Source organism: Erpetoichthys calabaricus (assembly GCF_900747795.2).
Source record: "Erpetoichthys calabaricus chromosome 1 unlocalized genomic scaffold, fErpCal1.3 SUPER_1_unloc_6, whole genome shotgun sequence".
Lineage (NCBI taxonomy): Eukaryota > Metazoa > Chordata > Cladistia > Polypteriformes > Polypteridae > Erpetoichthys > Erpetoichthys calabaricus.
Genome location: NW_026261597.1, coordinates 447,223 through 464,737, shown reverse-complemented (window position 1 = coordinate 464,737; position 17,515 = coordinate 447,223). Strand labels below are relative to the sequence as shown.

The 17,515-nt window shown below is 43.0% G+C and overlaps 1 protein-coding gene across 26 annotated transcripts in view; it reads right to left on the bottom strand.

Moving 5' to 3' along the window:
* LOC114669323 (NACHT, LRR and PYD domains-containing protein 12-like) overlaps window positions 1-17,515 on the bottom strand; it is a 173,373-nt gene that overhangs the window by 19,571 nt on the left and 136,287 nt on the right. For 7 of the 26 annotated variants that reach the window (XM_051921916.1, XM_051921910.1, XM_051921903.1 and 4 more), the window contains 3 exons: window positions 16,477-16,506; window positions 7,829-8,002; window positions 2,924-3,097 (listed from right to left, as the gene is read on the bottom strand). The exons of 2 other annotated variants lie outside the window; for them this stretch is intronic. In XM_051921916.1, coding sequence (XP_051777876.1) covers window positions 2,924-3,097; window positions 7,829-8,002; window positions 16,477-16,506 — 378 coding nt within the window. The remainder of the gene's footprint in view (window positions 1-2,923; window positions 3,098-7,828; window positions 8,003-16,476; window positions 16,507-17,515) is intronic. 17 more of the 26 variants (XM_051921923.1, XM_051921911.1, XM_051921905.1 and 14 more) reach the window with 7 other exon arrangements.

Here is a 17,515-nt window from a genome sequence, read left to right as displayed (position 1 = left end):
CCACTCTGAGACGAGAGGGGGCGCACACACTGACTGTCTCTCATTCTGGGTGGGACTCTTGAAACGCTGCTGACCCCCACAGACCATGGAGTCTGCTGCTGGACCCAGAAAGTCAACATGAAGCAAGCGCCATCGTGTTCACACAACTGCAAAGTCAATTTGTCTATTGGGCAGAAAAGGTGTGTTTAGTTGGGCCATCGCGTCCACTTTTGTTTTGATTCATTTGACTTCATTAAAGGGGGACACCCAGTTGGTGCCCCGACATTACAAAGCAACTTGTGCAGGTCTGTCCTCCAGTCACCATATCAGCAGACCAATATTGTCTGTTTGGATTATGTGTATTGTCCTTAATTATGTCCATTATATCTGTTCACCGTTGTAATTATCTATCACTTTATATAAAGTGAGCAAGTGGGGTAGCTTGAAGAAGAGAGATGGTGAGTGTATTGACAAGCTGACCAGGTGAGTAGGATCTGTGGCTGGCATGGAAATGGACTCTCTGGTGACGGTGGTAGAGAGAAGGACACTGTGCAAGCTGCTATCTGTTATGGACAATGAACATCACCCACTATACACCACCATAATTAATCAGAGGAGTTTGTTTAGTGGTAGGCTGCTATCACAGAACTGCAATATGGACAGATACCAGAGATCTTCTTTTTTTTGTTATAGGTCACTTCAAACATGTTATCCTATCAGCACAAGTCATGTCACTTTATTTTATTTTACTTTAATGATATGTCACTTTAGTATTTGTCAAATTAATATTATGTTTAATATCATGTGCCACCTGTCACTTTGATAGTAGTATTATTTGCACAATTCTTACTGCACTGGCATTATAGTATAAAAAAACAACAAAAGTTTCTGTGTCACCTAAAACTGACATTTCTTCTACTTACCATTTAAGTTCTCCTCAGCAAGCAAAGAGACCACTGGAAAGGGCAGTCATCCTCCACATCGGCTTCTGCCCCAGCCACCTTAGCTGGTCACCACTGAGGACCCCAAACTCAGCTTGTGTTCCCACCAATCCCATGGCCTTCAGCAGGGTGCCTCGTGAGATCTTCTCCTTTCTCCTAACGCCATCCCTCAGCCTTCAGCAGAAGTCCACTCAGTGCAGTTGGTCACTCTTGCTCCTTGGGCACAAAGTAGGTTTTGATCTTACCCCTTGAGTGCCGTATGCTCACTCCTCTCACGGCCACTTCTTGACCTCCACCCCACTGCATCAGCTCAGCCACAATTCTACATTTACTTTATTTCTCATTTAACCTCCATCTCCATCTTTTCATTTTTCTTTCCTGTTCAGTTTTGTTCTTGACTATCCTGCTCAGCTCATTTTAAACTCACTGGGGTGCAGGTGTCTAATTCCACACCCCAGAACACTAATGAGGACACTGGCTGAACCACACGTGTCTGCAGGTGTAAAGTGCGCTCCGCCAATTCACCACCAACACTCCAGGGCTGCTCTGCTCCCCCACACTACCACATCCACCTACGCCCCTCTGAGTCCACCATTTTAATTTAAAAACCTGCACACAACCACTGACCCCTGACATTTGTCACCACACAGCTTTGTATTTAGTAGTAAAGAAAATCACACAGTGACCAGAGTGACCAGTGGAGTACAGGACTAGTGTGACAGGTGTCCTTAGTGACGTCAAATTATTCACATCTTCAGTCAGCCATTTGATTGTCTGCTGGCACTGAGGAAGATCCTGACTGACTGAAATGATAAAGGAGGATTTGTGACACAGAGGGTCTGGACCTGTGATGACATCAGTGAAGATGTTGTGTGTATAAAAATATCAAAAAGGCGCTATATACTGGATTATTGAGAAAGTCACGTGACAGCCTACACTTATCATGTGGTGAGATTCTTGTTTTAATGTCCCACAAGAGACACAAGTGTGAGTTACAAACACAAGAGGGCGCCACTCCTCACACTGGAGTATCTCACTGACACGCCCACTGAGGTCACCTTCCCAGAATCCTCTCAGTGTCTCTGGACGTCTACTGCACATGATGTGTGTGTCCACCTGTCGGTCACTAAGCCCACTGACAAATATATGTTGATGTCCTGTGTACACCTGGGTGTATATCTTGTAGAATGATGTCGGCCTAATAAGTCCACTTGGCTGTAATGGCGGTCACTTCCTGTGTCTCCCACCTTACTGTCCACACTGCCTTCAGTCCTAATCCTCTCCTCCCTGTGACCATCTCTTTCTGTGTATGGCTGGCTGGTCATTTCTACTGCTGCTGTCCACCTATCCACCTGTTCCTCTGTCTGTCCTCCTCTCTCTCCTTATCCTCTGCCTTGTCCTCCTCTTTTATTCATCATTTTCTTCATTCTGTTCATCTTCTTCTCTTGTCCCTCCTTATCTTTGCTATTCTATTCTCCTTCTCTTTATCTGTCACTCCAGTTCAGCTCTAGCTGTCCACTCCTCTTTTTCTTCTGTCACTTTAGTTGTCTCTTCTCCTCCCACTGACTATGTTTCTCCTCCTTATTCTATTTTAGTGCTTTTAAGAAACTTTAGTGAGGACATCAGAGGAGTGTAAGGGGGAAAGTGACAATGGAGGACAGGAACAAGTACGAGATTAAAATAAAGAATGGACAGCATGGGCTTGTGGGACAAGAAATAAAACAACAATCTGGACAGAGAGGATGAGGAGAGTGACCAGTGTGGTGGAGGGGCTCAGGGTCACAATGCGGTTTTTATGAATTGAATTATTAAAGGAAATCTGCAGTTGTGTCACCTCACGTCCATCTGTCTGTCCATAAGGGACACTGCAGTCTGTCCTGATTAAACACAGCGTTTGTGTTGTGGGAGTGGAAAAGTCAGAGCCATAATGTGACAAGAAATAAAATCATGAGACACACACACACAGAAACACACACACACTCACACACTTGTTGTTCTCTTACTTCAGTTTCTCTAATTTGCAGTTTTCACTCCTCAGCCCCTCACACAGCTGATCCACTCCTGAATCCTCCATGTTGTTGATGCTCAAGTCCATTTCAGTCAGTCGTGAGTGTGGAGAAGAAAGAGCTGAGGAGAGAGCTGAGCAACATCTGGAGGTGAGACGACAACGAGACAGGCTGTGGAGAAGAAGAGAGAGAAGTGAGGACATGAGGAGATACAGACAGACAGACAGAAGGAAAAACAACACAAAGGTGTAATGTCCACTTGTATTCTGACTTTTCACTGAAGTGCAGTGTGAACACGAGACCACTGCCATTCTTATAAAGTAAGGCGCTATATACCTGACAGGGTCTCCTGCCTTCACGCTGGACTGACTGGTGCCAAGTCATTCAGACTGACATGTGGACATCAACTCTAGATAAGAACGTCACAGACATGAGACTGACGGTGTCGTGCACTCAGGTAACCAGATGGACTTGTCACAAGTGACCATGGGGTGAGGATGACAAACTGGAATTCTTGTCTGTCATTTACCACTCAGGACTGGCAGCTCTAGTGGTGACCAGCAGTAGGTCAGTTTGTCTCTGTCTTTGTCGAAGTTTCTTTTAATTATATTGTTAATTTTTTATTATGAGTTCATTTTCTGAACAGGAATAAAGGAATATATGTGTCCCTGAAGTGTTATGGAGTCTCGTCTTTTATTTGTTTGTATTATTTTGTTGATACTTTTTCACTTCACTTGCTGTCGTCCTGATGCGTCTTCTATTCACCTGAGTGATTCAGTTCAGTCAAATATAAATACAAAATGGGAGACACTGAGCTACAGGAGGAGACCTCTGAGGAGCATTTAGGGGTTTATGTTGACACAACATTTTCATTGACTAATTAATGTACAGGAGCAATTAAAAAGATAATATAAAATGTGAGGTTATATCATAAAAACTGTTGAATTTAAATCAAGGGACATTATACTCTTACTTTATGATACACTAGTGAGAGCACATCTGGAGTACTGAGTGCAGTTCTGGTCTCCTCAGTACAAGAAAGACATAACAGCACTTGAAGATATGAAGAGCAGAGCAACCAAGTGCATTATGGGATATCATCATCAAGTTATTCCATGTGAACCCTGAATACCACGAGGACTGACTGAGGTCATTGATGTTAGGTAGAATGTCTAGAGGGGGCTGGGTGGTCTCGTGGCCTCGGACCCCCTGCAGATTTGATTTTTCCAGCCGTCTAGAGTTTTTTTTTTTCTGTCCTCCCTGCCCATCAGACCTTACTTTTATTAATGTTATTTAGTGTTCCCTAGTTTTAATTCTTATTTTGATTTTTTTCTCTTTCTTCATCATGTAAAGCACTTTGAGGTCCATTATTTGTATTCAAATATGCTATAGAAATAAATGTTTTTAGGCAGGTTTTGAGTCAAGTGTTAAATTTCAAGTCCCAAAGAAGTCATAATATGTTTTACACCAAATTTAAATTTGCTATTTCTTAATTTTACAGGAATCATTTCTTACAGTTATTGTTACATTTCCAAACTATCAACTCCATGTTAATACAAAGATGAACAAAAATGAAGTGCAAATAAACATGTAATGAGAATCAATTCTCAAAGTGCTGCTGAATACAACAATACAAGCAGTGCAAACAAATGAGCGGCCAGTTCTATGTATTGTCACACATGTGTGCCCACCTGGAGATGACCTTCCTGTCTCTGTGAGGTAAGTGATACCACTCTGAGACGAGAGGGGGCGCTCACACTGACTGTCTCTCCTTATCCACCTGCAGCTCTGAGAAGAAACCAAATGAGGGGAACTGACTCAGCCGCAGTGCCCAGAGCTGCCCCTGTCCTTCTGGGTGGGACTCTTGAAAAGTTGCCGAACCCCAGAGGATTGAGAACTCAACATGAAGCAAGCACCATCGTGTTCACACAACTGCAAATTCAATTGGTCTATTGGGCTGTTAAGGTGTGTTTTGTTGGGCCATCGCGTCCACTTTTGTTTTGTTTCATTTGACTTCATTAAAGAGGGACACCAAGTTGGTGCCCCGACATTACAAAGCAACTTGTGCAGGTCTGTCCTCCAGTCACCATATCAGCAGACCAATATTGTCTGTTTGGATTATGTGTATTGTCCTTAATTATGTCCATTATATCTGTTCACCGTTGTAATTATCTATCACTTTATACATAGTGAGCAAGTGAGGTAGCTTGAAGAAGAGAGATGGTGAGTGTATTGACAAGCTGATCAGGTGAGCAGGATCTGTGGCTGGCATGGAAATGGAGACTCTGGCAACGGTGGCAGAGAAAAGGACACTGTGCAAGCTGCTAACTCTTATGGACAATGAACATCACCCACTATAGACCACCATAATTAATCAGAGGAGTTTGTTTAGAGGTAGGCTGCTATCACAGAACTGCAATATGGACAGATACCAGAGATCTTTAGTCCTCAGAGCCATTAGACTCTTTAACTCTTCATAACAGGGGGTGGTGGTTGAGTTCTGGGCCTGACGCTCCTTCTCTCCTCCTAAGCTGTATTGACTGGATTAGCTGGGCACCACATCTGATATCTCACTATTGGCTCACTGCTCTAGACGTTTTATTTTGTTTATTTTGTTATGGTCATTTCAAACATGTTATCCTATCAGTATAAGTCATGTCACTTTATTTTATTTTCCTTTAATGATATGTCACTTTAGTATTTGTCACATTAATATTATGTTTAATATCATGTGCCACCTGTCACTTTGATAGTAGTATTATTGGCACAATTCTCACTGCACTGGCATTATTGTGTATAAAACCAACAAGAGTTTCTGTGCCACCTAAACTGACATCTCCTCTGCTTACCATTTAAGTTCTCCTCAGCAAGCCAAGAGACCACCGGCAAGGGCAGTCATCCTTCACATCAGCTTCTACCTCAGTAACCTTAGCTGGTCACCGCTGAGGACCCCAAACTCCGCTTGTGTTCCCACCACAATCCCATCGCCTTCATCAGGGTGCCTCATGTGACCTTCTTCTTTCTCCTAACGCCACCCCTAAGCCCTCAGCAGAAGCCCACTGGGTGCAGTTGCTGACTCTTAGTCCTTGGGCACAAAGTAGGTTTTGACCTTACCCCTTCAGTGCCGTGTGCTCACTACTCTCACAGCTACTACTTGACCTCCACTCCACTGCATCAGCTCTGCCACCATTTTGCATTTACTTTATTTCTCATTTTACCTCCATCTCCATCTTTTCATTTTTCTGTCCTGTTCAGTTCTGTTCTTGACTATCCTGCTCAGCTCATTTTAAACTCCCTGGGGTGCAGGTGTCTAATTCCACACCCCAGAACACTAATGAGGACACTGGCTGAACCACACGTGTCTGCAGGTGTAAAGTGCGCTCCGCCAATTCACCACCAACACTCCAGGGCTGCTCTGCTCCCCCACACTACCACATCCACCTACGCCCCTCTGAGTCCACCATTTTAATTTAAAAACCTGCACACAACCACTGACCCCTGACATGTGTCACCACACAGCTTTGTATTTAGTAGTAAAGAGAATCACGCAGTGACCAGAGTGACCAGTGGGGCACAGGACTAGTGTGACAGGTGTCCTTAGTGACGTCAAATTATTCACATCTCCAGTCAGCCATTTGATTGTCTGCTGGCATTGAGGAAGACCCTGACTGACTGAAATGACAAAAGAAGGATTTGTGAGGTAGAGGGTTTGGACCTGTGATGACATCAGTGAAGAACATGTGTGTATAAAAATAACAGAAAGGCGTTATATACTGGATTATTGAGAAAGTCATGTGACAGCCTACACTTATCATGTGGTGAGATTCTTGTTTTAATGTCCTACAAGAGATACAAGTGTGAGTTACGAACACAACAGGGCGCCACTCCTCACACTGGAGTATCTCACTGACACGCTCACTGAGGTCACCTTCCCAGAATCCACTCAGTATCTCTGGATGTCTACTGCACAAGATGTGTGTTTCCACCTGTCGGTCAGTAAGCCCACTGACAGATATATGTTGATGTCCTGTGTAGACCTGGGGGTCATGTCTTGTAGAAAGATGTCAGCCTGTTCAGTCCACTTGGCTATAATGGCGGTCACTTCCTGTGTCTCCCACCTTACTGTCCACACTGCCTTCAGTCCTAATCCTCTCCTCCCTGTGACCATCTCTTTCTGTTTATGGCTGGCTGGTCATTTCTACTGCTGCTGTCCACCTTTCCTCCTGTTCCTCTGTCTGTCCTCCTCCTCTCTCCTTCTCCTTATCCTCTGCCTTGTCCTCCTCTTTTATTCATCGTTTTCTTCATTCTGTTCATCTTCTTCTCTTGTCTCTACTTATCTTTGCTATTCTATTCTCCTTGTCCTTATCTGTCACTCCAGTTCAGCTCTAGCTGTCCACTCCTCTTTGTCTTCTGTCACTTTAGTCGTCTCTTCTCCTCACACTGACTGTGTTTCTCCTCCTTATTCTATTTTAGTGATTTTAACAAACTTTAGTGAGGACATCAGAGGAGTGTAAGGGGGAAAGTGACAATGGAGGACAGGAATAAGTACGAGATTAAAATAAAGAATGGACAGCGTGGGCTTGTGGGACAAGAAATAAAACAACAGTCTGGACAGAGAGGACGAGGAGAGTGACCAGTGTGGTGGAGGGGCTCAGGGTCACAATGCTGTCTTTATGAATTGAATTATTAAAGGAAATCTGCAGTTGTGTCACCTCACGTCACTCTGTCTGTCTGTCCATAAGGGACACTGCAGTCTGTCCTGATTAAACACAGCGTTTGTGTTGTGGGAGTGGAAAAGTCAGAGCCATAATGTGACAAGAAATAAAATTCATGAGACACACACACACAGACATAGACACAGACACACACAGACACACACACACACACTTGTTGTTCACTTACCTCAGTTTCTCTAATTTGCAGTTTTCACTCCTCAGCCCCTCACACAGCTGATCCACTCCTGAATCCCCCATGTTGTTTTCGTTCAGGTTCAGTTCAGTCAGTCGTGAGTGTGGAGAAGAAAGAGCTGAGGAGAGAGCTGAGCAACATCTGGAGGTGAGACGACATGATGACAGGCTGTGGAGATAAAGAGAGAGAAGTGAGGACATGAGGAGAGACACACAGACAGACAGAAGGACAAACCACACAAAGGTTCAATGGCCACTTGTATTCTGACTTTTCACTGAAGTGCAGTGTGAACACGAGACCACTGCCATTCTTATAAAGTAAGGCGCTATATACCTGACAGTGTCTCCTGCCTTCACGCTGGACTGACTGGTGCCAAGTCATTCAGACTGACATGTGGACATCAACACTGGATAAGAACATCACAGACATGAGACTGACGGCGTCCTGCAGTCATGTGACCAGATGGACTTGTCACAGGTGACCACGGGGTGAGGATGACAAACTGGAATTCTTGTCTGTTATTTACCACTCAGGACTGGCAGCTCTAGTGGTGACCAGCAGTAGGTCTGTTTGTCTCCATCTTTGTAGAAGTTTTTTTAATTTGTTGTTATTAATTTTTAATTATGAGTTCATATTATGAACAGGAATAAAGGAATATCTGTGTCCCTGAAGTGTTATGGAGTGTCCTCTTTTATTTGTTTGTATTATTTTAGTGATACTTTTTCATTTCACTTGCTGTCGTCCTGATGCGTCTTCTATTCACCTGAGTGATTCAGTTCAGCCAAATAAAAATACAAAATGGGAGACACTGAGCTACAGGAGGAGTCCTCTGAAGAGCATTTACGGGTTTATGTTGACACAACATTTCATTGTCTAAGTAATGTACAGAAGCAATTAAAAAGATAATATAAAATGTGAGGTTATATCATAAAAACTATTAAATTTAAATCAAGGGACATTATACTCTTACTTTATAATACACTAGTGAGAGCACATCTGGAGTACTGAGTGCAGTTCTGGTCTCCTCAGTACAAGAAAGACATAACAGCACTTGAAGATATGAAGAGCAGAGCAACCAAGTGCATTATGGGACTGTCATCATCAAGATCTTCAATGTGAACCCTGATTACCACGAGGACTGACTGAGGTCATTGATGTTAGGTAGAATGTCTAGAGGGGGCTGGGTGGTCTCGTGGCCTTGGATCCCCTGAAGATTTGTTTTGTTTTTTCTGTCCTCCCTGCACATTAGACCTTACTTTAATTCTATGTTAATTAAGTTTTCCCTAATTTTAATTCTTATTTATTTTGCCTTTTTACTCTTTCTTCATCATGTAAAGCACTTTGAGCTCCATTATTTGTATGAAAATATGCTATATAATTAAATGTTGTTAGAGAGGTTTTGAGTCAAGTCTTAAATTTCAAGTCCCAAAGAAGTCATAATGTGTTTTACACCAAATTTACATTTTCTATTTCTTAAATTTACAGGAATCATTTATTACATTTATTGTTACATTTCCAAACTATCAACTCCATGTTAATACAAAGATGAACAAAAATGAAGTGCAAATAAACATGTAATGAGAATCAATTCTCAAAGTGCTTCTGAATACAACAATACAAGCAGTGCAAACAAATGAGCGGCCAGTTCTATGTATTGTCACACATGTGTGCCCACCTGGAGATGACCTTCCTGTCTCTGTGAGGTAAGTGACACCACTCTGAGACGAGAGGGGGCGCTCACACTGACTGTCTCTCCTTATCCACCTGTAGCTCTGAGAAGAAACCAAATGAGGGGAACTGACTCAGCCACAGTGCCCAGAGCTGCCCCTGTCCTTCTGGGTGGGACTCTTGAAGTATAAGGATGGCACGGCCACATTCAGATGCCTTCCTGACCGCTCCATCTAGACTGTGCGTTTTTTTCGTTTATTTCCCTTATTTATTATTTCTTCAATTACAGACGACATCGGGTTTAGTAATTTATGATAGTAGAGCAGTTTTGGAAATTGGAACCCGGCTCTCTAATTTTATTTCAGACACTTTTAATCCCGATCCTACGTGGCCGACTGAGATACTCCGAAACCTGGAAAACAACAATAGATGTGCCGCTGACCTTCGGCGACGAACAGACAAGCGGCATGGGAAATGCGGACCGAGACAATAAGCACATCGCCCACCACTGCCTAGCATCCTGCTGGCTAATATTCAGTCACTGGATAACAAGCTGGATGACCTGAGAGCAAGAGTTACTTTCCAATGCGACATGAGGGATTGTAACAGTTTCTGCTTCACGGAGACATGGCTGACCCCCACAGTGCCGGACCAAGCCGTAACACTGTCAGATTTGTTCTCTGTGTTTCGCATGGACAGAACGGCGGAGTCTAACAAAGCTAAAGTTGGGGAAGTCTGCTTCATGACTAATAACAAATGGTGTGATGCAAGGAATGCTTCCATTGTCTCTGGCTACTGCTCGCCTCATCTGGAGTATCTAATCATCAAATGTCATCCTCACTATCTACATTGCGAATGTACCTCGGTCATTGCCACGGCGGTCTACATCCCACCCCATGCGGACACAGGCACGGCTTTGTCTGATCTCCACGAGGTTCTGTGTACAACTCAAAACAAACACCCAGACGCAGCATTCATCATGGCAGGGGACTTTAATAAGGCAAACCACAAACAAGTAATGCCGAACTTCCACCAACATTTTACGTGTCCAACTAGAGGAGCCAGAATTCTGGATCACTGCTACGCCCCTTACAAGCAGGGCTACAAAGCTGTTTCACATCCAGCATTTGGGAAGTCTGACCATAATGCCATTTTCTTCAGGCCAGAATATAAACAAAGTTTAATTCGTGAATATCCGGTCATGAGGGAGGTGAAGTGCTGGTCTTCCCAATCATAAGCCATGCTGCAGGACGCGCTCGATGACGTAGACTGGGACATGTTCTGAACATGTGCAGATGACATCAAAGAGTTTGCGGAAGCAGCACTTTGCTTTGTTAGTATGCTTGCTGATGAAGTTGTCCCCACGGCGAGAGTGAAACCTTTTCCCAACCAGAAACCGTGGGTTGACAGATCGATCCGCACGGCAGTAAATGCTCGAACCGCTGCTTATAATGCTGGACTCACTACTGGTGATATGAGCACCTACAAAGTGGCTTCATATGGCATTCAACGTGCGGTGAAAGTCACTAAACACTGCTATCAGGAGTGAGTAGAGCTGCACTTTCAACAGGGCAACATACGGAGCATGTGGCATGGACTGCGTACCATCACGGACTATAAAGGAAAATCTCATGTAAGCACAGACTTTGCATTTGCATTTTCTAATGAACTCAACGCGTTTTATACCCGTTTTGAGGCACATTACACAGCTAGCACTAACTACCGCCTGACTACGGAGGACAGTGACGTCATCAGCATTGCAGAGCGTGATGTGCGTGCAGCACTGAAGCGAGTAAACATCAGGAAGGCGGCAGGTCCAGATGGTATCTCTGGACGCCCTCTGCATTACTGCGCTGACCAACTGGCTGGAGTACTCACCACCATCTTCAACGAGTCTCTAGCGCAGTCTGTGTTCCTATGTGCTTCAAAAGATCCACAATCGTTTCTGTTCAAAAGAACAATAAGCCCGTGTGCCTGAATGACTACTGACCTGTTGCCCTGATATCAGTAGTCTTTCAGTAGCCTCTCGAACACCTTCATGACATCATCTCATCCTCCATCCAAAGCACCGTTGACCCACTCCAGTTCGCCTACCATCCTAACAGATCGACCGAGGACGCCATTTCCCAAGTTGTACTATGCTGTCTACCCACCTTGTTTTGGAAATTGATCTGTCCTTTAACACTGTGCTCCTATGCATCTGTCTAACATTGGTTTGGCACAATAATCACTGCACTATTTCACTTTAACACTTAATTCTACTTTTTTCACTTAATTTTACTTTATTTATTATGTTCTATTATACTGTTATCTTTCAATCTAGGACTTTTTTTGTTAATCTCAATGATATTCTTCTAACTTTTTACAGTTTTGATAAGCGGATCAGGATGCATTTCACTGCGTGTTGTCCTGTATAACTATGCATGTGACAAATAAAGAATCTTGAATCTTGAAAAGCTGCTGGCCCCCCAGAGTATGGAGTCTGCTGTTGGGCCTAGAAACTCAACATGAAGCAAGCGCCATCGTGTTCACACAACTGCAAAGTCAATTTGTCTATTGGGCTGTAAAGGTGTGTTTTCTTGGGCCATCGCGTCCATTTTTGTTTTATTTCATTTGACTTCATTAAAGGGGGACACCCAGTTGGTGCCCCGACATTACAAAGCAACTTGTGCAGGTCTGTCCTCCAGTCGCCATATCAGCAGACCAAGGCTGCTATCACAGAACTGCAATATGGACAGATACCAGAGATCTTTAGTCCTCAGAGCCATTAGACTCTTTAACTCTTCATAACAGGGGGTGGTGGTTGAGTTCTGGGCCTGACGCTCCTTCTCTCCTCCTAAGCTGTATTGACTGGATTAGCTGGGCACCACATCTGATGTCTCACTATTGGCTCACTGCTCTAGAAGTTTTACTTTGTTTTTTTGTTATGGGTCACTTCAAACATGTTATCCTATCAGAATAAGTCATGTCACGTTATTTTATTTTACTTTAATGATATGTCACATTAGTATTTGTCACATTAATATTATGTTTAATATCATGTGCCACCTGTCACTTTGATAGTAGTATTATTTGCACAATTCTCACTGCATTGGCATTATTGTATGTAAAAACAACAAGAGTTTCTGTGCCACATAAAACTGATATCTCCTCTGCTTACCATTTAAGTTCTCCGCAGCAAGCCAAGAGACCACCAGCAAGGGCAGTCATCCTTCACATCGGCTTCTGCCCCAGCCACCTTAGCTGGTCACCGCTGAGGACCCCAAACTCAGATTGTGTTCCCACCACAATCCCATGACCTTCAGCAGGGTGCCTCGTGAGACGTTCTCCTTTCTCCTAATGCTATCCCTCAGCCTTCAGCAGAAGCCCACTCAGGGCAGTTGGCCACTCCTGCTCCTTGGACACAAAGTAAGTTTTGACCTCACCCCTTAAGTGCCGTGTGCTCACTCTCATGGCCACATCTTGACCTCAACTCCACTGCATCAGCTCAGCCACAATTCTGCATTTGCTTTATTTCTCATTTAACCTTCATCTCCATCTTTTCATTTTTGTTTGCTGTTCAGTTTTGTTCTTGACTATCCTGCTCAGACTCATTTTAAACTCACTGGGGTGCAGGCAGAAGGTGGGTAGAGTAGCCAAAAATTGTACTCAAGAGTAGTGTTACTTCAAAGTAATATTACTCAAGTAGAAGTAAAAAGTACTCATCCAAAAAATTACTCAAGTAAGAGTAAAAAAGTATTTGGTGAAAAGACTACTCAAGTACTGAATAACTGTTTGATTATAATAAATTATTTATTTTTTAGAAATGTTGTAATAAGACAGACAAAAATATAAAATAATGTGCAAATTCTGCTATTTCCAAATAATATAAAATAAAAAATGAGTAAAAATAAATAACATCTTTACAAAATAAAGATACACAAATAACACAAACTTCTAAATCTCAGTTTTTCACAACAAAGCTTTTGAAGCCGATATCTACAGTAGGTACCTACAGTAGGTAGTGTTCATATGTTTGAACAGTGCAAACTACTTACAGTGACAAGATAACCTGTACACTGACAGTATAATACTGTATATTCACTTTCCTTCCAAATAGCACAGCTGATAGAAAATAACAGAACAAGGCAGCTTGTGCACGTACAAGAAGTCTGACTTTACCTTGACTGGCCAGTCGCAGATAGTTGATACAGACTGCTCAGCCAATCAGAGCGCAGCGGGCCTGCCGTGCCTCAGAGACCGAGTTTGATTCCCCGCTGGGGAGAAAATGTTATTTTTTTTCTTTTTAACCTCAAACAGACATAAAATTTATAAATTGGTATGCACTGTCAGTTAATGAGATCGTTATATTTTCATGTGGGATGCTCCTTTTAAAATATTTTTTAACAATTGAGAAAGCAATTAACATGAACAAGTGTCCTTATAACTGTTATTTTTAATATCCATAAGACACAGACAGAGCACTGCATAATAGAGAGACAGACAGAGAAGTTAATAGATATATAAACAGGGAAGGCGATGTATAATAGATAGATAGACAGATGGGAAAGACACTATATGACAGGTGCTGCAGAAAGGCAAGCAGGCAGTGAGAGTACAGTCACATGTGAAAGGCACTAGATAAACGGATAGATAGGGAAGGCACTTATATACAGTAATAGGCAGACAGAGAAGGCACTAGACAGATACACAACAGTATTGGCTATATAGTAGTTTCGTTTTATATATAATGTAAATGTATTTTACAACACGGAGAATTATGTCAAAAAGAAATACATTAAATCATATATCAATCGACACACGCTGCACACAGGCAAGTGGGAAGTGAGAGTGGAGATAGATGTGAAAGATGCTAGATAGATTGTATACAGCAGGCAAAAATAGCAACCACCTGATAACAGTATTAGCTATAATCAATGTAATCATGAATTAATCAACAGAAATAACCGCAACTAACATTTTAAACTTAATGATCTACTTAAGAAAAAACAAAAAGAAAAACGCCCCTTTACGTCTATGAAGGCAGACGCTGCAGGCTGGCAGGCAGGGCGAAAAGCGCAGAACAGTGCCCCCCGAAACGGAAGTGGCAGAAAATAGACCGCATCGGTAGTGGTTTAGCACTACCATAGAGAAAGACTGGGAAACGGTTTAGGGAGTTTTAGCTAAAGAATACGCGGGGGCCATGCATGTTTGGAATATAGCGTATATAATGGAAAAAAACTAACGATTTGAGTGTTGCCCAATGTAGCGCAGTAACAGTAGCGTTTCTTCTTCACAAATGTACTCAAGTAAAAGTAAAAAGTATGGTGCAGTAAAATTACTCTTAGAAGTACAATCTTTTAAAAAAGTTACTAAAGTAAATGTAACGGAGTAAATGTAACTCATTACTACCCACCTCTGGGTGCAGGTGTCTAATTCCACACCCCAGAACACTATTGAGGACACTGGCTGAACCACACGTGTCTGCAGGTGTAAAGTGTGCTCCGCCAATTCACCACCAACACTCCAGGGCTGCTCTGCTCCCCCACACTACCACATCCACCTACGGCCCTCTGAGTCCACCATTTTAATTTAAAAACCTGCACAGAGCCACTGACCCCTGACATGTGTCAGCACACAGCTTTGTATTTAGTAGTAAAGAGAATCACACAGTGACCAGAGTGACCAGTGGAGCACAGGACTAGTGTGACAGGTGTCCTTAGTGACGTCAAATTATTCACATCTTCAGTCAGCCATTTGATTGTCTGCTGGCATTGAGGAAGACCCTGACTGACTGAAATGATAAAGGAGGATTTGTGACACAGAGGGTTTGGACCTGTGATGACATCAGTGAAGAACATGCATGTATAAAAATATCAAAAAGGCGCTATACACTGGATTATTGAGAAAGTCATGTGACAGCCTACACTGATCAGGTGGTGAGATTCTTGCTTTAATGTCCCACAAGAGACACAAGTGTGAGTTACAAACACAAGAGGGCGCCACTCCTCACACTGGAGTATCTCACTGACACGCCCACTGAGGTCACCTTCCCAGAATCCTCTCAGTGTCTCTGGACGTCTACTGCACATGATGTGTGTGTCCACCTGTCGGTCACTAAGCCCACTGACAGATATATCTCGATGTCCTGTGTAGACCTGGGGGTCATGTCTTGTAGAATGATGTTGGCCTGTTCAGTCCACTTGTCTATAATGGCGGTCACTTCCTGTGTCTCCCACCTTACTGTCCACACTGCCTTCAGTCCTATTCCTCTCCTCCCTGTCACCTTCTCTTTCTGTGTATGGCTGGCTGGTCATTTCTACTGCTGCTGTCCACCTTTCCTCCTGTTCCTCTGTCTGTCCTCCTCTCTCTCCTTCTCCTTATCCTCTGCCTTTTCCTCCTCTTTTATTCATCCTTTTCTTAATTCTGTTCATCTCCTTCTCTTGACTCTCCTTATCTTTGATATTCTATTCTCCTTGTCCTTATGTGTCACTTCAATCCAACTCTAGCTGTCCACTCCTCTTTGTCTTCTGTCACTTTAGTCGTCTCTTCTCCTCACACTGACTGTGTTTCTCCTCCTTATTCTATTTTAGTGATTTTTAACAAACTTTAGTGAGGACATCAGAGGAGTGTAAGGGGGAAAGTGACAATGGAGGACAGGAACAAGTATGAGATTAAAATAAAGAATGGACAGCATGGGCTTGTGGGACAAGAAATAAAACAACAGTCTGGACAGAGAGGATGAGGAGAGTGACCAGTGTGGTGGAGGGGCTCAGGGTCACAATGCTGTCTTTATGAATTGAATTATTAAAGGAAATCTGCAGTTGTGTCACCTCACGTCCATCTGTCTGTCCATAAGGGACACTGCAGTCTGTCCTGATTAAACACAGCGTTTGTGTTGTTGGAGTGGAAAAGTCAGAGTTATAATGTGACAAGAAATAAAATTCATGAGACACACACTCACACGCGCACACACACTCTTGTTGTTCACTTACTTCAGATTCTCTAATTTGCAGTTTTCACTCCTCAGCCCCTCACACAGCTGATCCACTCCTGAATCCTCCTCCCTCAGGTTCAGTTCAGTCAGTCGTGAGTGTGGAGAAGAAAGAGCTGAGGAGAGAGCTGAGGAACATCTGGAGGTGAGATCACATTTGTACACACTGTGTAAATAAAGAGACAGAAGTGAAGACATGAGGAGAGACAGACAGACAGACAGACAGAAGGACAAACAACACAAAGGTTCAACGGCCACTTGTATTCTGACTTTTCACTGAAGTGCAGTGTGAACACGAGACCACTGCCATTCTTATAAAGTAAGGCGCTATATACCTGACAGGGTCTCCTGCCTTCACGCTGGACTGACTGGTGCCAAGTCATTCAGACTGACATGTGGACATCAACACTGGATAAGAACATCACAGACATGAGACTGACGGCGTCCTGCACTCGTGTGACCAGATGGACTTGTCACAGGTGACCACGGGGTGATGATGACAAACTGGAATTCTTGTCTGTCATTTACCACTCAGGACTAGCAGCTCTAGTGGTGACCAGCAGCAGGTCTGTTTGTCTCTGTCTTTCTCAATTTTTTTTTATTTTAGTAATGGGTTCATTTTCTGAACTGGAATAAAGGAATATATGTGTCCCTGAAGTGTTATGGAGTCTCGTCTTTTATTTGTTTGTATTATTTTGGTGATACTTTTTCACTTCAGTTGCTGTCGTCTCGATGCGTCTTCTGTTCACCTGAGTGATTCAGTTCAGTCAAATAAAAATACAAAATGGGAGACACTGAGCTACAGGAGGAGACCTCTGAAGAGCATATAGGGGTTTATGTTGACACAACATTGTCATTGACTAAGTAATGAACAGAAGCAATTAAAAAGATAATATAAAATGTGAGGCTATATAATAAAAACTATTGAATTTAAATCAAGTGACATTATACTCTTACTTTATGATACACCAGTGAGAGCACATCTGGAGTACTGAGTGCAGTTCTGGTCTCCTCAGTACAAGAAAGACATAACAGCACTT